Below are 21,003 nucleotides of genomic sequence, written 5' to 3' on the forward strand. Positions count from 1 at the left end.
AACCCTAAAATTTTAGCTTCCCTTATCTTATGGTTGAATACAAATTGAGTGACTCTTCAAATTATGCTGGAGGAATAAACTGCGTCCGTCTTGCAGCTGTGCCATCTGGAGCAGGTGGTGCCCAGGTTTGCTATGGAAGAGGAGCTTGGATAATCGTGTAGGGATTTTAATGGTCACACGGAGGGGCAGATATCACTTCCCAGCTCTCGAAACCACAAACCATTCTGCGGTCCTAATCTAGCTGCTGGGAAGCTGCTAAGTGAGGTCTTCCAGTTTGCCAGGTTGCCGGGAAGGGGAAGAAGGAATGGCATTTGTGGATGAACAACCTTATTTCTGTTATTTCTGTTGCAGTTCCCTTTATTGATCAGACTTGTGGCTCGTATGCCATTTCTAAATTGTCTTTCGGTTTCCCTGCTGTTGGAACACAGCCTCTTCGAGTACTAACCCTCCACATTTTGATTACGATTGCATCCATTCCGATTTGTAGCTCATGTTCTTTTCAGGACCATGGTGGTGCAGAGTCACCGGAAGGTGCAGATGAGTGGATCCAAGAGTTTCCTCACTCGAGTTTGTCTGTCCTCTTGCACCCGGCTTTGAACTCCCAGCCTTCATTCTGAGGCCCACCTGTCTCTCCCCTGAGAACCTGCATGAGCAATGCAGTGTGCTCAGAAGCCCCCTTTTAGGAATTCCCGAAAAAGCAAGCATCCAACTGACTGACGAGCAAAGTAAAACGTCAGCCTAAGGAGCTCAGTACTGGCATGAAAAGGTATCGTTTCCAACAGGAGGTTCTACTATGGAAATGAGAGGACATGAAGGTATCTTGCCGGACACCTGCCTCAGGGGTTGTCAGACAGCTAGCTCACCTGCGGACAGACAGACCGACAGACAGAGTATCTGTTCTTTTTCAGCTGGATAAAGACAACGCGAAGGCACAGTTACTGATTTTCAGTCTTCCTTTTCTGTGTTTCTTGTCCATCATCAAAACTCCTATTGCTTCAACGTGTTTTATAATGAATCTGGTTACGTTTCATTTGGCGTTCATTTACTTTCAGGAGATTGCGCTACTTAAGGGTCAGATGATCAGCCCTACGTTGTGTGCTGATTTTGCTTGGGTTCTGAGTTGCATTCTTCACTGTCCCCGCAATGTGTGGTACAGGCCGAGGGTGCAGCAGGGGCTGGGAGTCATCTGCTCACCTGGTGGCCGGGGACCAGGGCCTGCTGTGCACCAGGCTGAGAGAGGCGGTTTCAGGGCGAGCAGAAAGGAGGGGTGCAGCAGATGCTCGCTACAAGAGGGGGCACAGCGGGCTCTCTTTCTGCTGGTGTCTGGAAAGTAGCTGTTTTTCTTCTCTGAAACCCTCAAATGCAGGAATTACTAGAAATAGGTTTGGCTCTGAGTGAGAGTCTTTTTAAAAGGGAGACATAGAACAATTAAAGTGACCTTTGTCAGATTTGATAACCAGTGGTTGAGGTGCCTTTCTCCATTATTTCAATGACAAGCAAAAACAGGGTCTAAAATAACTTTGTTTCTAACAATTAGCCGTGCTCCGATGGTTGGGTGGTTGAAAAATGTGAAAATAATGAATTACTGCTGAGAGATGCAGTTAGGAACCAGCTGGAGACACCTCCCCCCTGGCAGCGCTGCAGATCTCCTCAGAGAGGAGCTCCCACCCCGGGACTTTGCATGTGTTCACAGTGCTGCTGGCTGGGGTGGCGGATTAGCAATGGCAGCGTCTGTTTCTGTTCCGGCAGGCGTTTCCATGTATAGAGAGTTACGTGTTGCCATCACTTTCACCACGACTTAGATTTTGTTTTTTTAAAGTAGACCTGACATAATTTAGCTGTAGAGTCAGCAATTGCTAAGTATTTGATTTACAGTTTCAAATATGGAGGCATATCTAAGGGTAAGCTCACACTTTATTTCTGTGTCTTGAAGATTGTCCTTTGCTGGTTTCACACAGGAGACTCCTGGCACCTGCAGACTGGCTCCAATCCATCCCTCACTAGCTCATCTCATTGGGATATTTTAGAATGCAGTGGGTATGGCTCACAAAATGAGGCAAAATCATAGACTGTTCCTTTCTTCACTTAAAAAGTAGTGTCCAGGTTTGTAGAAAAAGAACTTAGCACTGGGCACAGGTATAGAAAGAGAGAAATTCTGAGCAGAAAGGAACTTGAGAAGTCTTCTGCTTCAGCCCTTCATTTTGCAGAAGAGGAAGCAAAGGCATAAACTTAGGGTGCATGACTGGCTCAGATTAGCACATACTGTTGCCTATCAGCTACCATTACAGTTCAAGAAATTTATGCTTTTGTAGCCCCCTGAATAGGGCCCGGACATTGTAAATGGCCAATGAATGTAAATTATCATTTGTTATCATTTCCAGTGGCAGAGCCCAAATTGGAACCCAGGTACCCTAATCCAGGACCATTGAGGAAACACAAATCTGTGTTCTCCATAATGTGCAAGGAACCGTGTTTTAAGAGCTTGAGTCAAAGGAATGAAAGAAGCAGCCATGGTGCCCCATAGTGAGCCCTAGTGGTAGGTTATGGGATATGGCTTCATTGCGCCCTTACGGTGGCCTGTGAGGTTCACACTTAGGCCCACCTCCATTTGACACATGTGAGGGAACTCGCCCATTTTCACAACACAAAGGAGGGGCTGGGCTGAGGTTTTCTACCTTGTTCTTTCTGTTTCAAAGTCTGTGTTCCTAACTGCTGTTTTATGTTAGTTGTTGGCCAACTGCAGCCCTCAGTGCTAAATCCAGCCAGACCTATTTTTGCACCAACTGAAAGCTAAAAATGTTCTTCACATTTTTAAGTGGTTGGGATAAATCTAAAGAAGAGTGATGTTTCATCGCACATTAAAATTGTGTGAAATTAAAATTTCAGTATCCATAAATAAAGCTTTATTGGAATCCAGCCACACTCATTTGTTTACATATTGCCTGTGGCTGCCTGGGTGATAGCTTCTGAGGAGCTGCAGATATTTAATATCCAGCTGACTCTGAAAACAGTCGCCAACACTTGTTTTTCCTCAACGATTATATTTTATGAAATTTCAACTATTAGGCGCATTGTGTGATTTTTTTAAAAACAGGGTCTGTCGTTTCGCTAATTGAAGCTTAGTTCATTCCATTTAAATTGGCATACAAGGGTTGATCAAAATATGTGGTGAATGTTTAAATAAAAACTATGCTGCCCAGGCATTGTGATGCATGCCTGTAAATCACAGCACTTGGAGGTTAAGACAGGAGGATCAACACAAGTTCGAGGCCAGCCTGGACTGCATAGTGAGTTCAAGACCAGCCTGAACTATGTAGGGAGACCCTATCTCAAAACAAACAACAACAACAAAAAGAGAAATATTACACTAAAAGACACATTGCCATTAACCCTTCTCAAAATACTTGCGTTGCTATGAACACACTTGTCCAGTTGTTCTTGTCCCTCTCTGAACCAGTTCTGGAAATACTCCTTCATGAGTATCTAGTATAATAAAAAATACAGGAAATGCTGCTGTCCACTGCCATTCAGTGCAAAGGCAGGCTCCTAACATAGTGTAATGTCATCCCCCTTATTCATTGGTTAGGGGACCATATGGCTTCTAACTCTTTCCCAAAATCAAAGGAACCATGAAAAGTCAATGGTTGGAATGGATTTAGAATATCAGGCAGCCACAGAACACAACTGAAGACTCTCACAAAAGAGGACTTCCAGAAGGAGGCAAGAGTTATGGTGTAAATATGTCTGAAGTGAGGTTCTTTTACAAGGAATTAGTGGCATGTGCCTTTCACTGTAATAAATTTTTAAACTTTAAATATCCACTATATTTTCTGATAATGCCTTATTCCAATTAGGGCCTCAGTATAAGGAGTCACCCTTCAGTTATCTATGTCTTCTATTTTTTTTTTTCCACAGACTGAGAAATGATTCGTCACTGGACGGTGTTTGAAACTCTGGGTGGCAGCCTGGTTTTAGACCAGCTGTAGACTGAAACTATTTGTGGTCTTCCTGCCCACACGTCTACTTGTTGAGCTGTATCTAAATCTCTGTTTTGTTAGACGCAAAATCACCCTGTTTTCTTTTCTTTTCTAGTGGCTTGCTGTCTTCTGATTATGTGGAGATTCACTATGAAAATGGGAAGCCGCAATACTCTAAGGTACGTGTGGAAGTTTCCGGAAACGCTGTAGTGTAAGTGTGCCCATCATGGAACTGACTGTGGAGCCCGTATTGGTCTCATGTCTGTCTCAGATGAATCACTTTTACAAGGGTGCTATTTTTATTGAAAAATTTTTACAAATTTACAAACATGAGGTAAACCTAGAGACTCAGTGTATTCAGAACAATAAACGTGGTTTGGGTTATGTGTACAGTGCTTTATGGGGTGGTGTAAGGAGCTGAGTGGTTCCATAGCAACACACAAGGTGCCCGCCCCTTTCCTGAAATGCTTAGGACACAAGTACCTTGGAATTTGGAGTTTTGTGAGCATTTTGGAATATTTGCACAAACAGAATTAGGCGTCATGGGGATGAGACCTGAGTCAAAACACAAAACTCACTTTTGTTTCCTGTATACCTTATACGCATAGCCTGCAGATAATTTTATGCAGCATGTTAAGCAGTTTCTTGCGTTGAACACTGGAGTTTTCTATTTGTGGTATACCCTTGGCTCTCAGAAAGTTTCAGAACATTTTGGATTTCCCGGGTTTCAGTTCAGGGATGCTCAGCTGGTCTCTCACTGTCGGAGTATCTGAATCTTGAGACTGCATGGGCTGTTAGAGTGGCCACATAGGGCAGGTGACTGCAGTGTCCAGGAGGGACAAAGGGAGGTCAGATTTAGGTAGCATTCTCATTCCTGACCTTCCCAACAGTTTGGCAAGGTGTGTATCATTACTGCTGTTGTACAAAGGAAATAATTAAGGCCGAGAGAGGCCACATAAACCTGCTCGAAGCCACTAAATGTTGTAGCATAAAGGGTATTGGGCACTGGCTGTACTTCAGCTCGAGATAACTTTCATCTTCTTGTGGAGGATCAATCCATAGCAAGCAGATTTAAATTAAAGCAATAGAGGGATTATTTGTAAGAAATACAGTGATCTCTTAACAGTCGGGGCAAAACTGTGACTTGTAGTAGTACCCAGACAGTCATTCAGCTTATGCAGTGTCCACAGATAAACATAAGCACGAGAGGATGAGGGGACAAAGCAAAGTGGGAAACAGGGTGGCATGTGTTTTCTTGGAGTTTGTCAGCGAGTGTCAGGCAAAAAGCGGCACCTTTCACGTGCAGACCTGCTGAGTTCTGCAGAGGGAGAACCAGGCATTTCAATCTATAGCCTCTCAGTGAAAGTTTACAGGCGACCTAATTGTAAACACTGCCCAGGGAGCCAGGGCATTTCTCAGGATTTATAACCATCCAATTTACAGTGGGCACAGTTGTAATTGAAGTATGTTTCAGCCTTTGCCCGGTATGCTGTGGGTTCAGAATGTTGGTATATTACTCTTGCTGTTTATCATTTCTTGCTGTCGGCTGCATCCTGAGGTTGCTGAATCTCCCTGAAAGTTAGTGCTGTGCAGAGTGAGCAGCAGTGCTAGATCAGGTGTGGGCATGGTGCTGCCTGGCATATGTGCAAGCTGCAGCTTCCATCAGCCGCGCCGGTGCCCTGTGCTCTGCTGAGTCATGGAGCTGGTAGACGAGGAGGCACGAGAACTTCATAGACTCAGCAAAGAAGCCACCGAGTGCCTCGCAGGCTGCAGGAACCCGATCCCAGCTTCTCAGCAGGTCCAGAAGCAGAATCGCTAATAGGCTTGCGAGGTCATTTGAGGTCCCAAAAGGAGACCTTATCATTAGCAAGGTGCTCCTGGCCTGCTCCAAAAGGCAATGAAAATTTACGGCAAAAAGGTGTGTCAGCCTGCACAAGAGAAGATGTGTTCACCACAGTTGACTTTTGTGTTCATTTCTTTTTAGTCTTTTATTTTAATTCTAATATTCTAATTCTTTTGTTTTTCACTATTGACAACCTAAGTATTGAGTCCAGGACCTCACAGATACTACACAAACACTGTCCCTTGAACCACATCTCCCCCGCCCTTCTGATTCATTTGTTGTAATTTAAAATTCTCATAGACATTGAGACTGCTTTCTTTTTTTCACTGTGCAAATAACCCTGAGGAAAAGCCTTTCAGGTACATTGTAAACACATTCTTCATAATTAATTAAGGGTTAATTTTGAGAATGGGATTCTTGGGGGGGGTGTCAGAATTTGTACATTTTAAAAAGACTTTTGGCACATATTGGCAATTTTTTTCCTGAAAGTTTGCATAAATTCAGATGGCATACATAGTTTTTAAAGTATTTTAAGAATAAGTTTACAAAGGTTGCTTTCCATATTGTTTACTAAGAGAACCTTAGGGTAGGGCACCAGGAAGGGGAATTGCTATGTAGGAGTGATAGGTTGCACTTGTTTTTGCATATTATGCAACCTTTTTTCCCAAGCTCTCCAGCTATAAGGTACACATGCATGAGAGGCATGCACCTGCCAGCATCACACACAGAGTGTTTTTCACATGACGGGAAGAATGGAGTCACCAGCAGCCTATTTGGCTTTGAAGTTAAATGTAAATGTAGAAACTTAAAATGTTCTGGCAATTGTTTGCAAACAAAATGACATATTACTCTTTGAAGAGAATTGTCTAGATTTTTCTGCTTTGCTCCCAGCAACCCCTTGCTCAGTAGCTAAGAAGAGGTTAATGTCTTGCTTTTACTTTCATTGGATGAAAGTGGGTTAGAAAAGATTCCTTTCCAGGTGTAGGAAACTCCAGAACTAGAGATGCTAAAAACTGGCTTATCTTTGCGTTTTCTTAATGATTAGCGATCTTGAATATTTTTTTATGTACCTATTGGCTGTTTTGTGTCTTCCTTTGAGAGATATCTGTTCTTGTCCTTTGCCCATTTTTAATTGGGTTGTTTGCTTTTGAGTTGAATTTCTTCTATATTTTGATTAGTAACCCATTAGTAAGTACATGATTTATAAATATTTTTTCCTATTCTGTAGGGTATTTCTTCACTCTGTTGATTGTTTCCTTTGTGTAGAGCTTTTTAGTTTGATATAGTCACACTTCTTCTAAATCTCTTAGATGAGCCATAATACTTTTTTTGTTTGTTTTGGTCTTTCTGAGACCAGGTCTTGTTATACAGTTCAGGCAGGCCTTGAGCTCACTTTGTAGCCTAGGTTGGTCTTGAACTCGCAACGATCCTCCCACCTCAGCCTCCCGAGTGCTGGGATTACAGGTGTGAGCCACCATGCCTGGCCCATAGTGCATATTTTTGAGTGCTTACTAATACTTTGGTTTCTTTCCTGTGTGTAAGAGAAATTGCCACCTGCCCAGCAGCGTGTGACTGAATAGACGGATGAAATCTATCCCAGTCTCCCACCGGCTCTCTACTCTCCGTCAGTATTAGGTGGGGGAAATCTCCTCTCCTAGCCTTTTTTCCTACCGGTTTCATCTAGTTTCCTTGCTTACTTTGCCCATAGAAGGAAGAACGAATTAACTGGGGGCGAGGCATTGAGTGTGTCTCTGCAGTCGTTTCTACCTCTGTTTTGGGGAGATAAGATCCACTTATAGGAAGTGAGTATTCTTTCTCTAGTTCTGTGCTTTTGTTTGCCTGGTGGCAGCCCCTGTGAGTGAGAGGTGAGGGGCAGAGTGTTTATTGGCTGTGCCTGGGTGGGTCAGTCTGGCTGACTTTGGCTGTGGCATTAGCAGGCTCATTATATTCTCAACTCAGGCCCTCCTCTAGTCTGGCTTTATCAGTGAAAGTTGACATTTCCATCTCTCACTCACACCTGTGTTACTCATTTGGTTTTAAACTTGGGTAGATACCATTTCACATGCACTAGAACAGCTGGACCCTATTCATGGATGTTAATAAGTGCTGCTGAGATTGTGGAGAAGTTGGACACTTACACAAAACTGTTGGGCAGCTCCTCAAAAAAGTTGAGCACGGGGCTGGGGATGTGGCTCAGTGGTAGAGTTCTTACCTAGCATGCACAAGGCCGTGGGCTTGATCCCAGCACCACAAAACAAAAACAAAACAAACAAAAGTTAGCACAAAGTTGCCATATGACTCAGCAGTTTCAGGGTAATATCCAAGTCAGTGACTGTGTCAGTCGGTGTTTTTACTAGAGAAACAGATATAATGCAGAATCTCAAGGTCAGTTTACAGTGGAAGCGTGCAGAGGGTGTCTCCAGTGTGGAGACTCAGCCCAAGGTCTGGAGCTCACTGAAGTGTCCTGTGAGCCGTATCGGGAGCCGATGGGTCTGTACTGGAAGCCGAAGACTGCACCTGAAGGCTGAAGTGTATGTGCCAGAAGCCAGGAGATGACATCTACGCTGAAGGCAAAGAGTGGAGCCACCCTGGAGAAACAGAAGTGGATCTGTCCCTCCTCGCCTCCCTTTATACCCTCCAGGTGATGAGCTGCCCTACCGTGTGGAACTGCAGAGCTGATTTGGTAAAAATTCTCTTAACTGAACTTCTTAGATTGACACAGTCAACCACCACGATAACAAATGTATGTCTTCGCAGAAACTTGCACATAAATATAACAGCATTTTTCTTCATAGCCCAAAAGTGCAACCAACCCAAATGTCCAACCCAAAATCTAAAGTGAATTGCGCTCAATGAAAGAAGCCAAACACAAAGGACCACAGACTGTGTGAGACCAGAAGTAGATTTGTGGCTGCCAGGGACGGGTAGGGTGGAAGGAGAGAGGAATGGGGAATGAATGCTAGTGGGAGCAGGATTTCTTTTGGAGGGAGGCAAAAGTATTCTGGAATTAGTGGTAATGGAAGTGTAACTGAATAAGCTGAAACATCACTGGGCTGTGTACTTTAAAAGGGTGCCTTTTATGGTTTGCGAATTACATCTCCAAAGGAAGTGGAGCGCTTTTCAGGTGGGAGGTGGAGTTAATTACCCCACCTTCTTCCACAGACAAGGGTCCTTTGGGCTGGACTTGCCCCTAGACTCATGAATGAGCCTCTCCTGTTCTCTTGTTAAACATGGCTTCCAGTTCGTCCATGTCACTGCAGCTACGAGGCTCTCCTTTATGTAAGCTGAGTAATAATATTCCTTTCCATTTGTCTTCAGTGCAGTAAGCTAGACACAGAAAGAGAAGTACTTCACTTATATGTAGAATCTAAAAAGCAACAAAACAAAACAAAAGACTATACACAAAAACAGTAGAACCAGGATTACCAGGTCTGTTAGCTTTTCCATGGCTGGTACACAATACCTAACGTTCACAATTTAGGGAGCAGAGGCTCACTCGGGGTCATACTGTAAGGGGAGACGGCCCATATTCAGCTGGTTCCAAGGCAGAAACATCCCAGCACAGGGCCTGGTACAGCTCAGCTACTCAGTTCACGCTGGCCTGGAAGCAGCCCAGGGTGATAGGGCCAGGGTGGAGGGACCAGACATAGACCCCAAGGCCACTCAGTCCTCCATGACCCACCAGACACACCTGGAAGTGTATGCCACCAGTTCTCTGGGCAGATCCCAAAGCCAGGCAGTGTCAACCCTGGTCCACCCTAACCAGTACCGGGGCAGGGCATTGGAGCTGGAGGTCGCAGGGTACCAAGTCGCGGTGATGTAAGATGTAGATGTAAGGCGTGCAGTTCTGTCTCTAGCAATTCCTGCTGTGCTGTGCCACAGACATTTGCCCAGAGAGTAGATGTGAGGTACTGATATCCCACAGTCACAAAATGTAGCAGCGTGAGGTTGTTAACACATGTTAATTTGCTAGACTATCGTAATAGAGTTTTAAATATATATATTTCACATTGTATATGTATAACATACACAAACACAATTTTTAAAGCCTCAGAGAACACGAGTTCAGCTCTTTCTGTGACAAGCTGCTGTTGGAGGTCGTGGGTTCACGTCAGAGAATGAGCTGCAGGTCCCTGGCCCGTGGGTTCTATCTTCTGTTCTCCTGTTGGCTCTTTCCTTTACCAGCATAACTGTGAGGTGCGCTTAGCAGTTTCCTGGTCGGATCCACAGCATGCCCAGCTCATCTGTCTCCTGAAGGTATCTTGGCAGGAAGAGGGCAGGGGTGCTGTCAGGCGGGGCAGGACACTGCGGGTGTGGCTGCTGCCTGGACTCAGTCATCAGTTTGGAGCAGAGAGGATGTGAAAAGTGTCCCTGAGACCCTACCCTACACAGTCATCCCTCAGGGTTCTCAGGGGACAGTTCTCAGGTCCCACAGCAATCTGTGGGTGCTCCAGGGTCTTCTATAAGACAGTGTAGTATTTCCATGTAACCTGTGCACATCCTCCCCTGGACTTTATTTTCTTTTTAAATTAAAAAAATTTCATCAGCCCATGTTTGGAGTGCATAATGTTAGCATTCCTTGAGTAGAACTCGTCCGCGTAGGTAGTACAGCTTCACTGCCTTTTCCTCCCATGTACTGTACGTCATCTCCAAGTGATTTACACCACCTAAGGCAGTGTAAAAACTGGGTACCCTGCTGCGTTGCGTTTTTTAGAGAATAGTGAGGAGAGGAAAGGCCCTGCATGTTCAGTGCAGGTGTCAGTTTTCCCCTAATATTTTCAGCCTGCCGTCAGTTTAACCCCAGACCACTGAGCCAGCTGATGCGGGGGCCAGTGGGGCCCGGCTTTTCTTTTGAGTTTTTGTTTCTTCTCTTCTGCCCATTGTTTTTTTCCCTTTTTCCTGTTCTGTCTTCTTGCATTAATATTTTGCTGTTTTCTGAGCCTGTTTATCTCTATCCATTTTTCTTTTCCCACCTCATAGCATACTAAATAGTTGGATTTAAAATGTCATATTTGTATTTTCTGTTCTTGAAAGTTAGAAATAATTTAAAGATCCTATTACCACATTTATACTGTATTAAAATGATTCTCTTACTTACCCTACCCCAGAAGACTTTTTTTGTGGCCTTGAATTAATAACTAGTTAAAAAGTTGCTCACCACTGGGTAAACAACAATTTAAGGAATAATAAGAAAACAAAACTATCTACACTTAAACCACTCATAGAAGATGCAAAGTTATTGGTTGTGTAAGTTTGGGTTTAGTTGATAATCATTCAAGGTATTGCTCTGTTTTTGTTGAATTTAATGAACCAGCAAGTTTTGGATATGAAAATGCTAATATTTACAGGGATGCTCAGAGCTGTGTTGTGCATCAGATTTGCCGTTTCTGGTTTTCCTTCCTTGGTCTGATCCCGAATTCGTGGCCACATCCGGGGCTTGACCCCCGGCCCATCCAGCTGCGTTAACAGAAGCCTTCCTAACTGGGAAAAGGCACTAACCTGAGGACCTGAAGGTGGGGGATTCAGTGTGGGCTTTTGTTGTGATCGGCAGAGCCTTTGAGCATTTGGTGCCTGCTTCCCGGTCTGGTCGGGATTGTTCAAGGCCCCCGAATCCTTTGTGGGAGCTTCTGGAGCTGAGCCTCCAGTTTCCCTGGGAATGAGGTCCCCAGCGTGACCTTTCTGCACTGACCCACTACTGTTATGCTTGTCACCAAGAGGAGTTGCCTCTTTGCTCTCTGGGTTTATTTTATATAAAATATCTCATACTTCTTTACAGTGGTATTTACTGGAGTTCAACTGGAGGGTTGCCAAACAGTATTATTACATAATACTTTTAAAAATTTGGCATAAATTTAATAAGCTCATACAATCTAATACTAATAGTAAATTAGAAACTACTAAATTGCTCATGGTGCTTAATATAACTACACCATTTAGGTATTAAAGCTTTCTTATGATGATAAACATCAATGCTTGGATGTTATCTGCAGTTTATTTAAGGTCCAGAAAATACGATGATTCGCATTCCAGGACACAGGGACCTCAACCATTCCCTTTGCAGACTGGTCTGCCTGAATTCAAACAGGTAACAATGATCTTGATAGAGAGGACACTGACCTCATTTTCCAGTGCAAATGAATGAAGCTTAAATCCAAGAAAGGCTTGCTATTTTATAGAGAAAAGAATATTTTGAGGAAAATCTGGAAATAGCTTTCCTCACAAAGATCAGGTGAGTTGGCCTATTTGTGGCACGTTTACTTCTCATAATCACTTGATGTAGAGAGCTCTTGGGTGTGACACAGTGCTAAACGACCAGTTTGATGGGATTCCCTGTTTCCTGAGATTGTTTTCCGGAGCGTGGGAAGCATCTGAAATGTCATGGCTGAACATTGACCTGGATTCTCAAATTGCTGAGATGTGTGGTAACATTTGTTCTTTTTAAGTACCAGAGTCAGGTCAGATGCACAATAGAACTTGGGATATCATATACAAGTCAATATTTAATGCACATTTGCTGTTTGAAAACATAATATATATTTTGGAAACATGCTTGGAGTCCAAAGTACTTGTATATATAAGTGAATTTCTCCATAAGAACTAATGGAAACTCAGATGATTCATTCCACAACCCAAAAATATTGATATAAAATGATTAAGGTGCTTTAATACAAGATAATAAAGAAAACACAAAATATATGAAGAAAAATAAGCAAATTAGCCTGCACTTACCTTTGGAAACCTTTGTGGCTGTGGTCAGGAAGATAAGAGAGAGGTGGGCCAGGGTGTTGGAAGCTTTCACTAATGCCATTAATGGAATCACTGCCAGTTCCATTGGCTTCATGGAATCTTTTTCTTTTTGTGCAGCTTTAGCGAGGACCCCATCTGATGACACTTTTGAGAATTTTGTGGCAGTGTGACATTACCTTGTCATTAAATAGATTCATGATTTGGGCAGCTACAGCCTTATTTGAGTGGTGCTTTTCTACACAGTTTTGCACTGTTTCCCACATTTTACAAATCTCCTTAATCTCATTTGAAGTGAGGGATTCCTCTGCCTTTTCCTTCTGCTGCTCTGCAGATGAGATCTCCTCCATAACCCCTTGCTGTTGGGCGATGATTCCCCCAGTCCTGGAGGGGATGAAGAGAGGGAGAGGAAGAGGGAGCGAGAGGGAAGGAGGGAGAAAGAGAAACCGTGGGCTCCATTGTGATTGTGTGATGTTCTGCCTCACGTACTACTTGTATTGCAAGAAGCCACTCATTTATCAAGTTAAAATGTACTAGCAATGTTTGCTTGTCTTGTGGAACGCTTACAGAACCGGTTACTTACAATATAAGGTCATCTATCTATCTATCTATCTATCTATCTATCTATCTATCATCTATCTATCTATCTATCTATCTATCTATCTATCTATCTATCTGTCTGTCTACCTATCTGAAAGTCTGTCTAGGGAGTACCCAAACCCCTGGTTGACTCCCAACCCCATTAGGCAGGTGGTCATCCCTTCCCTAGCAGTCCAGGGGAGAAGGTCTGTCTATGGAGAAGAGGAAATTATCAGAGAAATAATATAGATGACTTCCCAGAACTGAATGGCATAATGACCGGAAGGTGCCGTAGAGTGCTCAGTACAGTGAGGACACAAAGACCCAAACTAAGGAGCAGCATGAGATTTCATGAAAATGATGCTGAGAGGATCTCCTGAGGTCTATTTAAAGTGAAACAGCGAAATTTATAGAAAATACCCTGGCTAAGGGGGTTCCCAGAGTGATGCTACTGAGAAGTCCTGAACGGAAGCTGTGCACAGAGCTTTGAAGGCAACAGACAAAGGCCCGGGAGTGACAAGAATGGACAGGAATGTGTCGGGGAATCATTGGGACATGACACATTACCTGATGTTTGACCTTCTTGAGGAGTTTTAGAGTTCTCTAAGATAATTGGGATCTCTGAGTGCTAACTACATGGAAAAATAATTAGGAAAATAAAGCGAAGCTTAAAATTTAAACATGGAGCAAGAAAGAAAATGTAATTATAGTAGCACAGCTGTGAACAGTATTTGCAGAATCATAATATGAATATGAAATAGCAATGTTACCCAAAACCAGTGATGTATATTAGAATGTCCCAGGGACAGGAGGGGTTTCCATGAGCTTAGGTCAGGAAGATGATTTCTGAAATGCATTAGACCAGGACATAGCAGCGTCAGTATTCTATTCAAACACCAACACCTCGGCAAACACCTGAAGAAGTGGTGGTGGGGGCCATGTGACAGTACCTGCTATCTGCTTATCTAATACCTGCTTAGGAAATTTCATACCTGCTTAGAAACATTTCATATTCACATTGGCATCATTCCCTTTAAAGCTTTTTCTTCACTGAATGTAATACATACGTGCTGCTTATGGAAACGTTTAAGAATTAGGTAACTATAATCTTAATTTTAAATAGGAATTTCTAGGATTATTAATGCATAGTGACATATATTACCTTGTGTGTTTTTTTTTTTTGCTTTATAGAATAATATAGTAACTCATGATACATGAATATAAATAATCAAACCTTCTGCTTTGCAGGGTGGAGAGCACTGTTACTACCATGGGAGCATCAGGGGTGTCCAAGGCTCCAAGGTGGCTCTGTCGACGTGCAATGGACTTCAGTACGTGGGAATTGCATGGGGTCTTCTCCTTCCAAGCTCGCTTTTATCCATGCAGTGCTTCTGTGTCCCCCGGATGATTATCTCAGCGACTCTTTTGTGCCAGTTCCCTCTCAGGAACCAGAATGGAGCTTTTCACAGGGAGGCAAAGTCCCTTCTGGGGCACTTAAAGAGTCGTGAAGAGATTCAGAGATTGAACAAATGATTGCACAGATTAATATTTCAGTGTCATTTTAGTAGGTGTTGGAAAAGGAGAGGACCAGGGGCATATTAGTTAGCTTTCTATTACTTTGACAAAATACCTGAGGTAATCAGTTATAAAGAGAAAAGATTTTCTTTGAGGTCACAGTTTTGGAGATGCCTGATTGGCCCTGCTGTTATTGGACCTGTGGTGACGTAACACATCTTGGTCCATGTGCAATAAGACCTCTTGCTACAGAACCAGGAAGTAAAAAAGAGAGTGAGACAGAGTCTTCAATCCCCTGGGTTAGACTTAATTGTAGCTAGCGGTTACCGGGGCTAGGGTGGGCTGGCAAAGAGGAGTTCATGCATGGCTTTGCAGGCAGATTCTAAAATAATGTCTGCAGGCATCTTTTTGGACCCAAGCATAGTGGCACTATATATGAAGACTTAGTTTTCCCATGTGTTCAAAAGGAATCATGAAACTTTTTTATACTTTATTTTAAAAAAATCTCATGTCTTTCAAAGTGAAGTGTGATTTATGTGACATAAAATCATACTGCATTTTGGAAATTCACAACTTATAAAAATACTTGTGTTTATTTTTCGGAATCAGATGGCTTTATATGCTTACACAAAGGACCTGTCTGTTTTCATCTAGATAACATTGGATTTGCCTATGTGTAGCTAGAAATTTTGTACTAGTTGTACAAGGTTCTGTAATAACCCAAGATACTGCCCCTATATGAGTCATTTTTTCTCAGATTAGTGTTCTAATCTGTCCACTTTACATCACAACCTATCGTTTGTATGTTATTGGTGTACACTTTTATGCTTTTTGTGACCCCGGGTTCTCTAAGGAGTTTTGGGTCGACATTGGGAGTCCACATAGATATTTGGATTGGGTTTGAGTCAGTAGAAAGCTACTCGTTCAGATGCACTCTTGGTTTGAAAGACATGATGTTTGTGTGCTGTGTCTGGCCATGCAGAGCGCTTGTTAATCCTCTCCCGTGTGCTCTCTTGTGCTGCAGTGGGATGTTTGCAGACAACACCTCGGTGTACATGATAGAGCCGCTGCAGCTGGTTCATGATGAAGTGAGTCTCCCGCGTCGGTTTCCTCGTGACGGTCGACTCTTTTGAGGTCTTTACCTTTGAGCCCTAAAGAGAAAATGAGCGCAGAGTTCAAAGTGTATTTATGCACTCTGTCTTATATCAAACTGGGAGTGGGACCGTGCGTTTTGAAGCCGGAAGTTGCCTATGCCAGACCCAAGTAGGAGTCAGGAACACGTAGGCTGAGGGTTGTGATGTCAGTGTTTTCTGTAGAGAGAGTAGAAAGCACCTCTCATTTTTCAGGCATCAGATTCTCCTGGAAGTTGCTTTCCTTCTTGCTGCTTCTTTAGATAATTATGTGCCTATGGATTTAATTTATATTTGTGTGAAATATTAAGTGGGAAAATCTGTAGGCTCACTTATCATTACCTGATACAAAGTTTATTTTCAAGATAGGGAAGAAAAGAATGTTGAGTCATGCCAGAGGCCTAGAAAAGAAATCTAGTCTAGTAGATAGTCTTATATTTTTGCTCACTAAAATTTGGAATATATTCATCGAGTATTGTATTGAGGGCTTACTACTTGCTGGGTACCACTTTAGGTGCGTGGCATACATGAGTGACAAGACAGATGTAGAACTGGGACCCATGGAGCTTCTAGGCTGTGGGACAGATAAAGAATACACAGGGTGAATAAGGAATTACATACACTGTGACATTTTAGATAATGATACTGGTTAGTGAGAAAAAAAATGAAACCAGGAAAGTGGAGAGGAAAGATACACTTTTATATGCATTGGTAGGAAAGGTCACAAAGAGAAGACGGGTTTTGAATAAAGTCTGCAAGGAAATCAGAGAGCTGGAAGAACATTCCAGAAGTTGGCAAGTGAGAATGTCCCAAGGGGGACGCGTCCTCACTGTGTTCCAGGAGCTGGGGTATGTGCTTAGGCCAGAAAGAGGTGAATAAGAGGGGAAATGGTAGGAGATGAAGGAGCTTGTGATGGGAAGAATATTTCTGAGAATGGTAAGTTTCAGAATATTTGTAATTATTTTGATGGGGAGCAGAAAACAGTTTTTAATCTTTAGAAACTTCAAATTGGGGAAAAATAAATTTTGAAGCTGGTAATAGTTATCTAGGCTATTGGTGACAACAATTGGACAGGTAGACATTTATTTTCTTGGTGGCGTGGTGTTTATGTGAAAATGGGATGAATTTCAAATTTGAGGTCAGAGATCTGGGGCAGGAGGATTGCCATGAGTTCAAGACCAGCCTGGGCCCTATGAGCGAGCTCAAGGCCAGACTACACTACTTAGTGAGATCCTGTCTAAAAAAACAAAAGAAAAAAAGAAAAAAATTGAGGCAGAAAAGTCATTAAATGATAAATGGTTGTTTCAATGCACCTGCTTCACTTTTTAACTAGTAACTATAAAAATTACCAGATTAAGACACTCACCTAGCCCCCCAAAGAAAGTAATAAGCACTAAGGAGTAATAAAATCCAAGATGTGTAAATTTTGTTGTAAAAAAGAGAGGGAAAAAAAAAAAGAAAAGAAAAAGAGCTCTAACGGATATAACAGCAAGCTGACTTTATCAATGTTTTTGGAACATTGAACACAGCTGTTTGCAGTCTCCCTGTTTGAATGTCCACCTTGTGTTCTTTGATACTGTGATTTGAGGAATTATTTTCAAGAAAATAGTGTGTAATCTACTAGCAGGTAATTTCTTACTGTTATGTTTTTTTTGTTTTGTTTTGTTTTGGTTTTGTTTTGTTTTGTAGTTCTGTATTGCGTGTACCCTTACGCCGCTTTGGTTTGTTTTGTGTTTTTCTCTTTTTCCTCTTTAATAAAAAAAAAAAAAAAAAAAAGACACTCACCTAGGTTAAGACGTTTTGATTAAGTAAGATTTTCCTCCCTTACTCCACTAGTAGATAAATAACCTCTTAACAGCAAAGTTGTTGGATTTATTCAGCAGAAAAAATCTGACTTTGGTTTTTGGATTTGATTAATAACTTTGTAACCCACTAAAAAATTCCCAAAACTCAAAACAAAAACATCCAAAAGAATTATTTAGTCCTTAGAATTTTAAAAATATGTAAATGAGATCATTTTTTCATTGTATCCCTAATGAGGGCAATTTTGTAGATTAGTGAATTAATAAAATGAATGTTTCGGTGTCTATTAAACTATTTGAAAGAGATAAATATATATATAGTATTATTTTGATAATGTTTAAAAATTGCATTTATATTATCGTAGCTGTAATTCTGTTGTTTAGGGGCACACTGTTACATGCTTGTTATCTTCTTTCTGCCTGTCTCCTTTCCTTCTGCCTGCTTTTTGTTCACATAATGATTTGTTCTCATCCTTGCCATGGGCGGAGGGAAAGAACAGTGCTTGAAATTTTCAGTTTGTTGGTTTTAAAAATTGTACTACTGATCCAGTTGAGGATTTCATTATTCTAGATATTTTCTCACCTGTTACCAGAATTAAGAGATTACTGTAATTGAATTCAGAGTTTTTGACATTCACATTCCTGTTACTAATTTTAGTATGCTTCATAATAGTCAAGTAATATGGATGGCATGCTTTCTTCCTTTTAAGGATGGGATACTTTTAATGAGAATTCATTTAATTCATGCATTCCTTCAAGCAAAAATAACAACACTTTAGATTATTGTGTCATATATACAAGAGGTTCTTTTTATATATTTTTCTGACTATAAACCTGGTATATTACAGGAAATTTGAAAAGACAAAACAAAAATAATTAAGTAGAAATTACCCAATTTTTTCCCACTCCCCATCACTTCCCTACACCTTTTTTAGTATACAGTCTTTTGGTTCTTCAGTGATAGTAGTATCTGTATTTCCATGTGTATTGGGTCATTATTTTATAATGCAATTTAATTCAGTAATGTATGATTGCCATCTCAGTTACCTTTAATTGTTAAACAGGGATAAATATGCACTGTATGGAGTTCTTATGAAGAATAAATTGGGTGATGTGTTTATAAACATTGTCTGGGGCACAGTGAATACTTACTAGTGGACTATAGTAATAATAACAGTAATAAATCATTTCTAAAGGTATCAGTTCCAGCTCATAGCATAAGAATATTTTTTAGTGTTGCTAATAGACATTGTTAACTCTCTCAAACTGGGCTATGAATTTCCTTCCACAATGTGTGACAGTGGCTTTTGCCTTGCAAGTGCAATTAGCTATGGGGATCATATTTTTAAAATCTTTCCCAAATTGATGGATGGCCAAAATTGGTGCTTCGTTTTAAAAAACTTTGCATTTGGAAGGTGATTCAGCAGTTCTCATGGTTTGTTGACCTTTTTGCCTCTTTCTCGAAAAAAGCTAAGGTTTCAGAACAGCTAACGGAATTACACTTTTATTAACACTGGGACATGTGGAAGAGGCTCTATGTCAGTAAGACATACTTTTCACTCGAGAGGGCTACATGTTTGCTGTATAGGTGCCCCTGCTCTGGGAAGGATGTTAGCTCAAGTTCTAATGCCGTTCCACGGAGCCTTGTTCACGTCTTGCTTTCTCATTGCCTATCTCTGTTTGCATTGCAGAAAAGCACAGGCCGGCCACACATCATCCAGAAAACCTTGGCGGGACAGTATTCTAAGGACGTGAAGAACCTCAGTAAGTTTTAATTCCCACAGCCATTGCATCCAAAGTCACAGGAGCGACTCGGGATGGTGGTGGTGGACTTGGTCTGCTACCAGGGAGAAGTGGATGTGGGCTGCACCAATAGCAAGCAGGGGGTTCAGTGGGCAGCCTGCAGGTGATGCCCCAAGCTAAGGCTGCTTAGGGAGCCAGCAGGTGCGGCCAAGTTTAAAGGAGCGATTTGCAGCCGGCTTCTCCTGAAGCTTGCCTGGTGTCCTGTCTGTCGCTGGCTTGTGTCCCTTCTCTGGTGATCTCTCCCTGACCTCTGACCCAGGCCACTGTGGGCAGAGGCTTCCTTTGGCTTGTGGGGCTGTGTGATGCTATTCCTGTCTCCTGGAGCCAGTGGTTTCTGATTATTTATGCAAAGCTTATGGCATACATTTTTTAAAATTCTAAATGAATTCAGCGTGGCAGGAGTCGTCTCAAACTTCCAGGTGTTGTTAGGAGGATGCAGGTCAAACATGCATCTAATGGCTCTTGCACAGCTTGAGGTTTTCATGATGGTGGGAGGAAAATCACATATTTGAAGTATATGACCCTGAGAATGTGAAACGCTTAATGACCTGTGTCCTTGTGTCACCTTAGACTGCTTGGGTTTTGCTAGGGTGAACATTACTGTTGCTGCTGTTCCTTCCTGGACATTTTAGGACACCCTCTCCCTGAGCACAGCCCAAGGTGCATTCTGTTCATCTTCCTCTTACACAGGTGTGGAGAGCAGTGACCAGTGGCCACTTCTGTCTGAATTACAGTGGCTGAAGAGAAGGAGGAGAGCGACCAGTGTGAGTGTGGCCCACTTAGTTGTGTGCCTGTCCCCAGGCAGCACCCACGTGTGCTGAGCGTAGCTCTTCAAACCAAACCAAAATGACAGACCAAAAGGCCCAAGTGTGGAGACTTATGAGCATGCTGCTTCTAATTCATCTTCCCCTTTAGTGATGTGAAATGATTACAGTGTCCTGTGAACCTTGATGTCATATAAAGAATGAATTATTTTAGTGATGCATGCCTGTAATCCAGCATTTGGGGAGGCTGAGGCAGGAGGATGGCACTCAAACCCAATTTGGGCAACTGTGACTTAAGTGAGACCCTATCTAAAAAAAAATATGCTTTTCTTTTTTGAAACAGAGCTCTTTGGATGTAGCTTAGTGCGAAGACCTTTCGGTTCTACCCCTAATACAGACAGAGAGAGAGAGAGACAGAGAGTGAGAGAGGGAGAGAGAGAGAGAAGGGAGTGATATAGTATCACATAAAACATTTCTGTCAACAAAAATCTAAGAAGAGGTAGATTTTAAAATGCTGGCTAGTCATATTTATTTGTATTTCTTTCAAATTAAAAATGTAGTTGTGGGGGCTGGGGATTTAGCTCAGCGGCATAAGCGCCTGCCTTGCAAGCAGGCAGTTGTGAGTTCGATCCCCGGTACCGATAAAAAAGAAAAAGACAAAAAAAAAAAAAAAATGTGGCTGTACTAACCTTCGTAGCCAGCCACGTTTTTCAGGATAGAGTGATTCTGACCATTAGCGGCATGACGGTTCCTGAATGAAGATCAGGCTACGTGCTCAGCAGTCGTGGTGCCCCTCACATGTATTGCCATGAGCACAGGGACGACACTGTAGCTAAAGCTGCGTTC

General features: G+C 42.2%; 1 protein-coding gene across 2 annotated transcripts in view; it reads left to right on the plus strand.

The window, feature by feature from the left end:
• The window catches only part of Adam23 (ADAM metallopeptidase domain 23), a 148,334-nt gene that overhangs the window by 67,978 nt on the left and 59,353 nt on the right, over positions 1-21,003 (plus strand). For both annotated transcript variants that reach the window (XM_063237349.1, XM_063237348.1), the window contains exons 4-8: positions 4,093-4,156; positions 14,392-14,474; positions 15,683-15,746; positions 19,282-19,354; positions 20,084-20,157. In XM_063237349.1, the coding sequence (XP_063093419.1) occupies positions 4,093-4,156; positions 14,392-14,474; positions 15,683-15,746; positions 19,282-19,354; positions 20,084-20,157 (358 nt within the window). The remainder of the gene's footprint in view (positions 1-4,092; positions 4,157-14,391; positions 14,475-15,682; positions 15,747-19,281; positions 19,355-20,083; positions 20,158-21,003) is intronic.

Source organism: Cavia porcellus, unplaced genomic scaffold, assembly GCF_034190915.1.
Source record: "Cavia porcellus strain 051 isolate PalLab524CR breed Dunkin Hartley unplaced genomic scaffold, mCavPor4.1 scaffold_26, whole genome shotgun sequence".
Taxonomy (NCBI): Eukaryota; Metazoa; Chordata; class Mammalia; order Rodentia; family Caviidae; genus Cavia; species Cavia porcellus.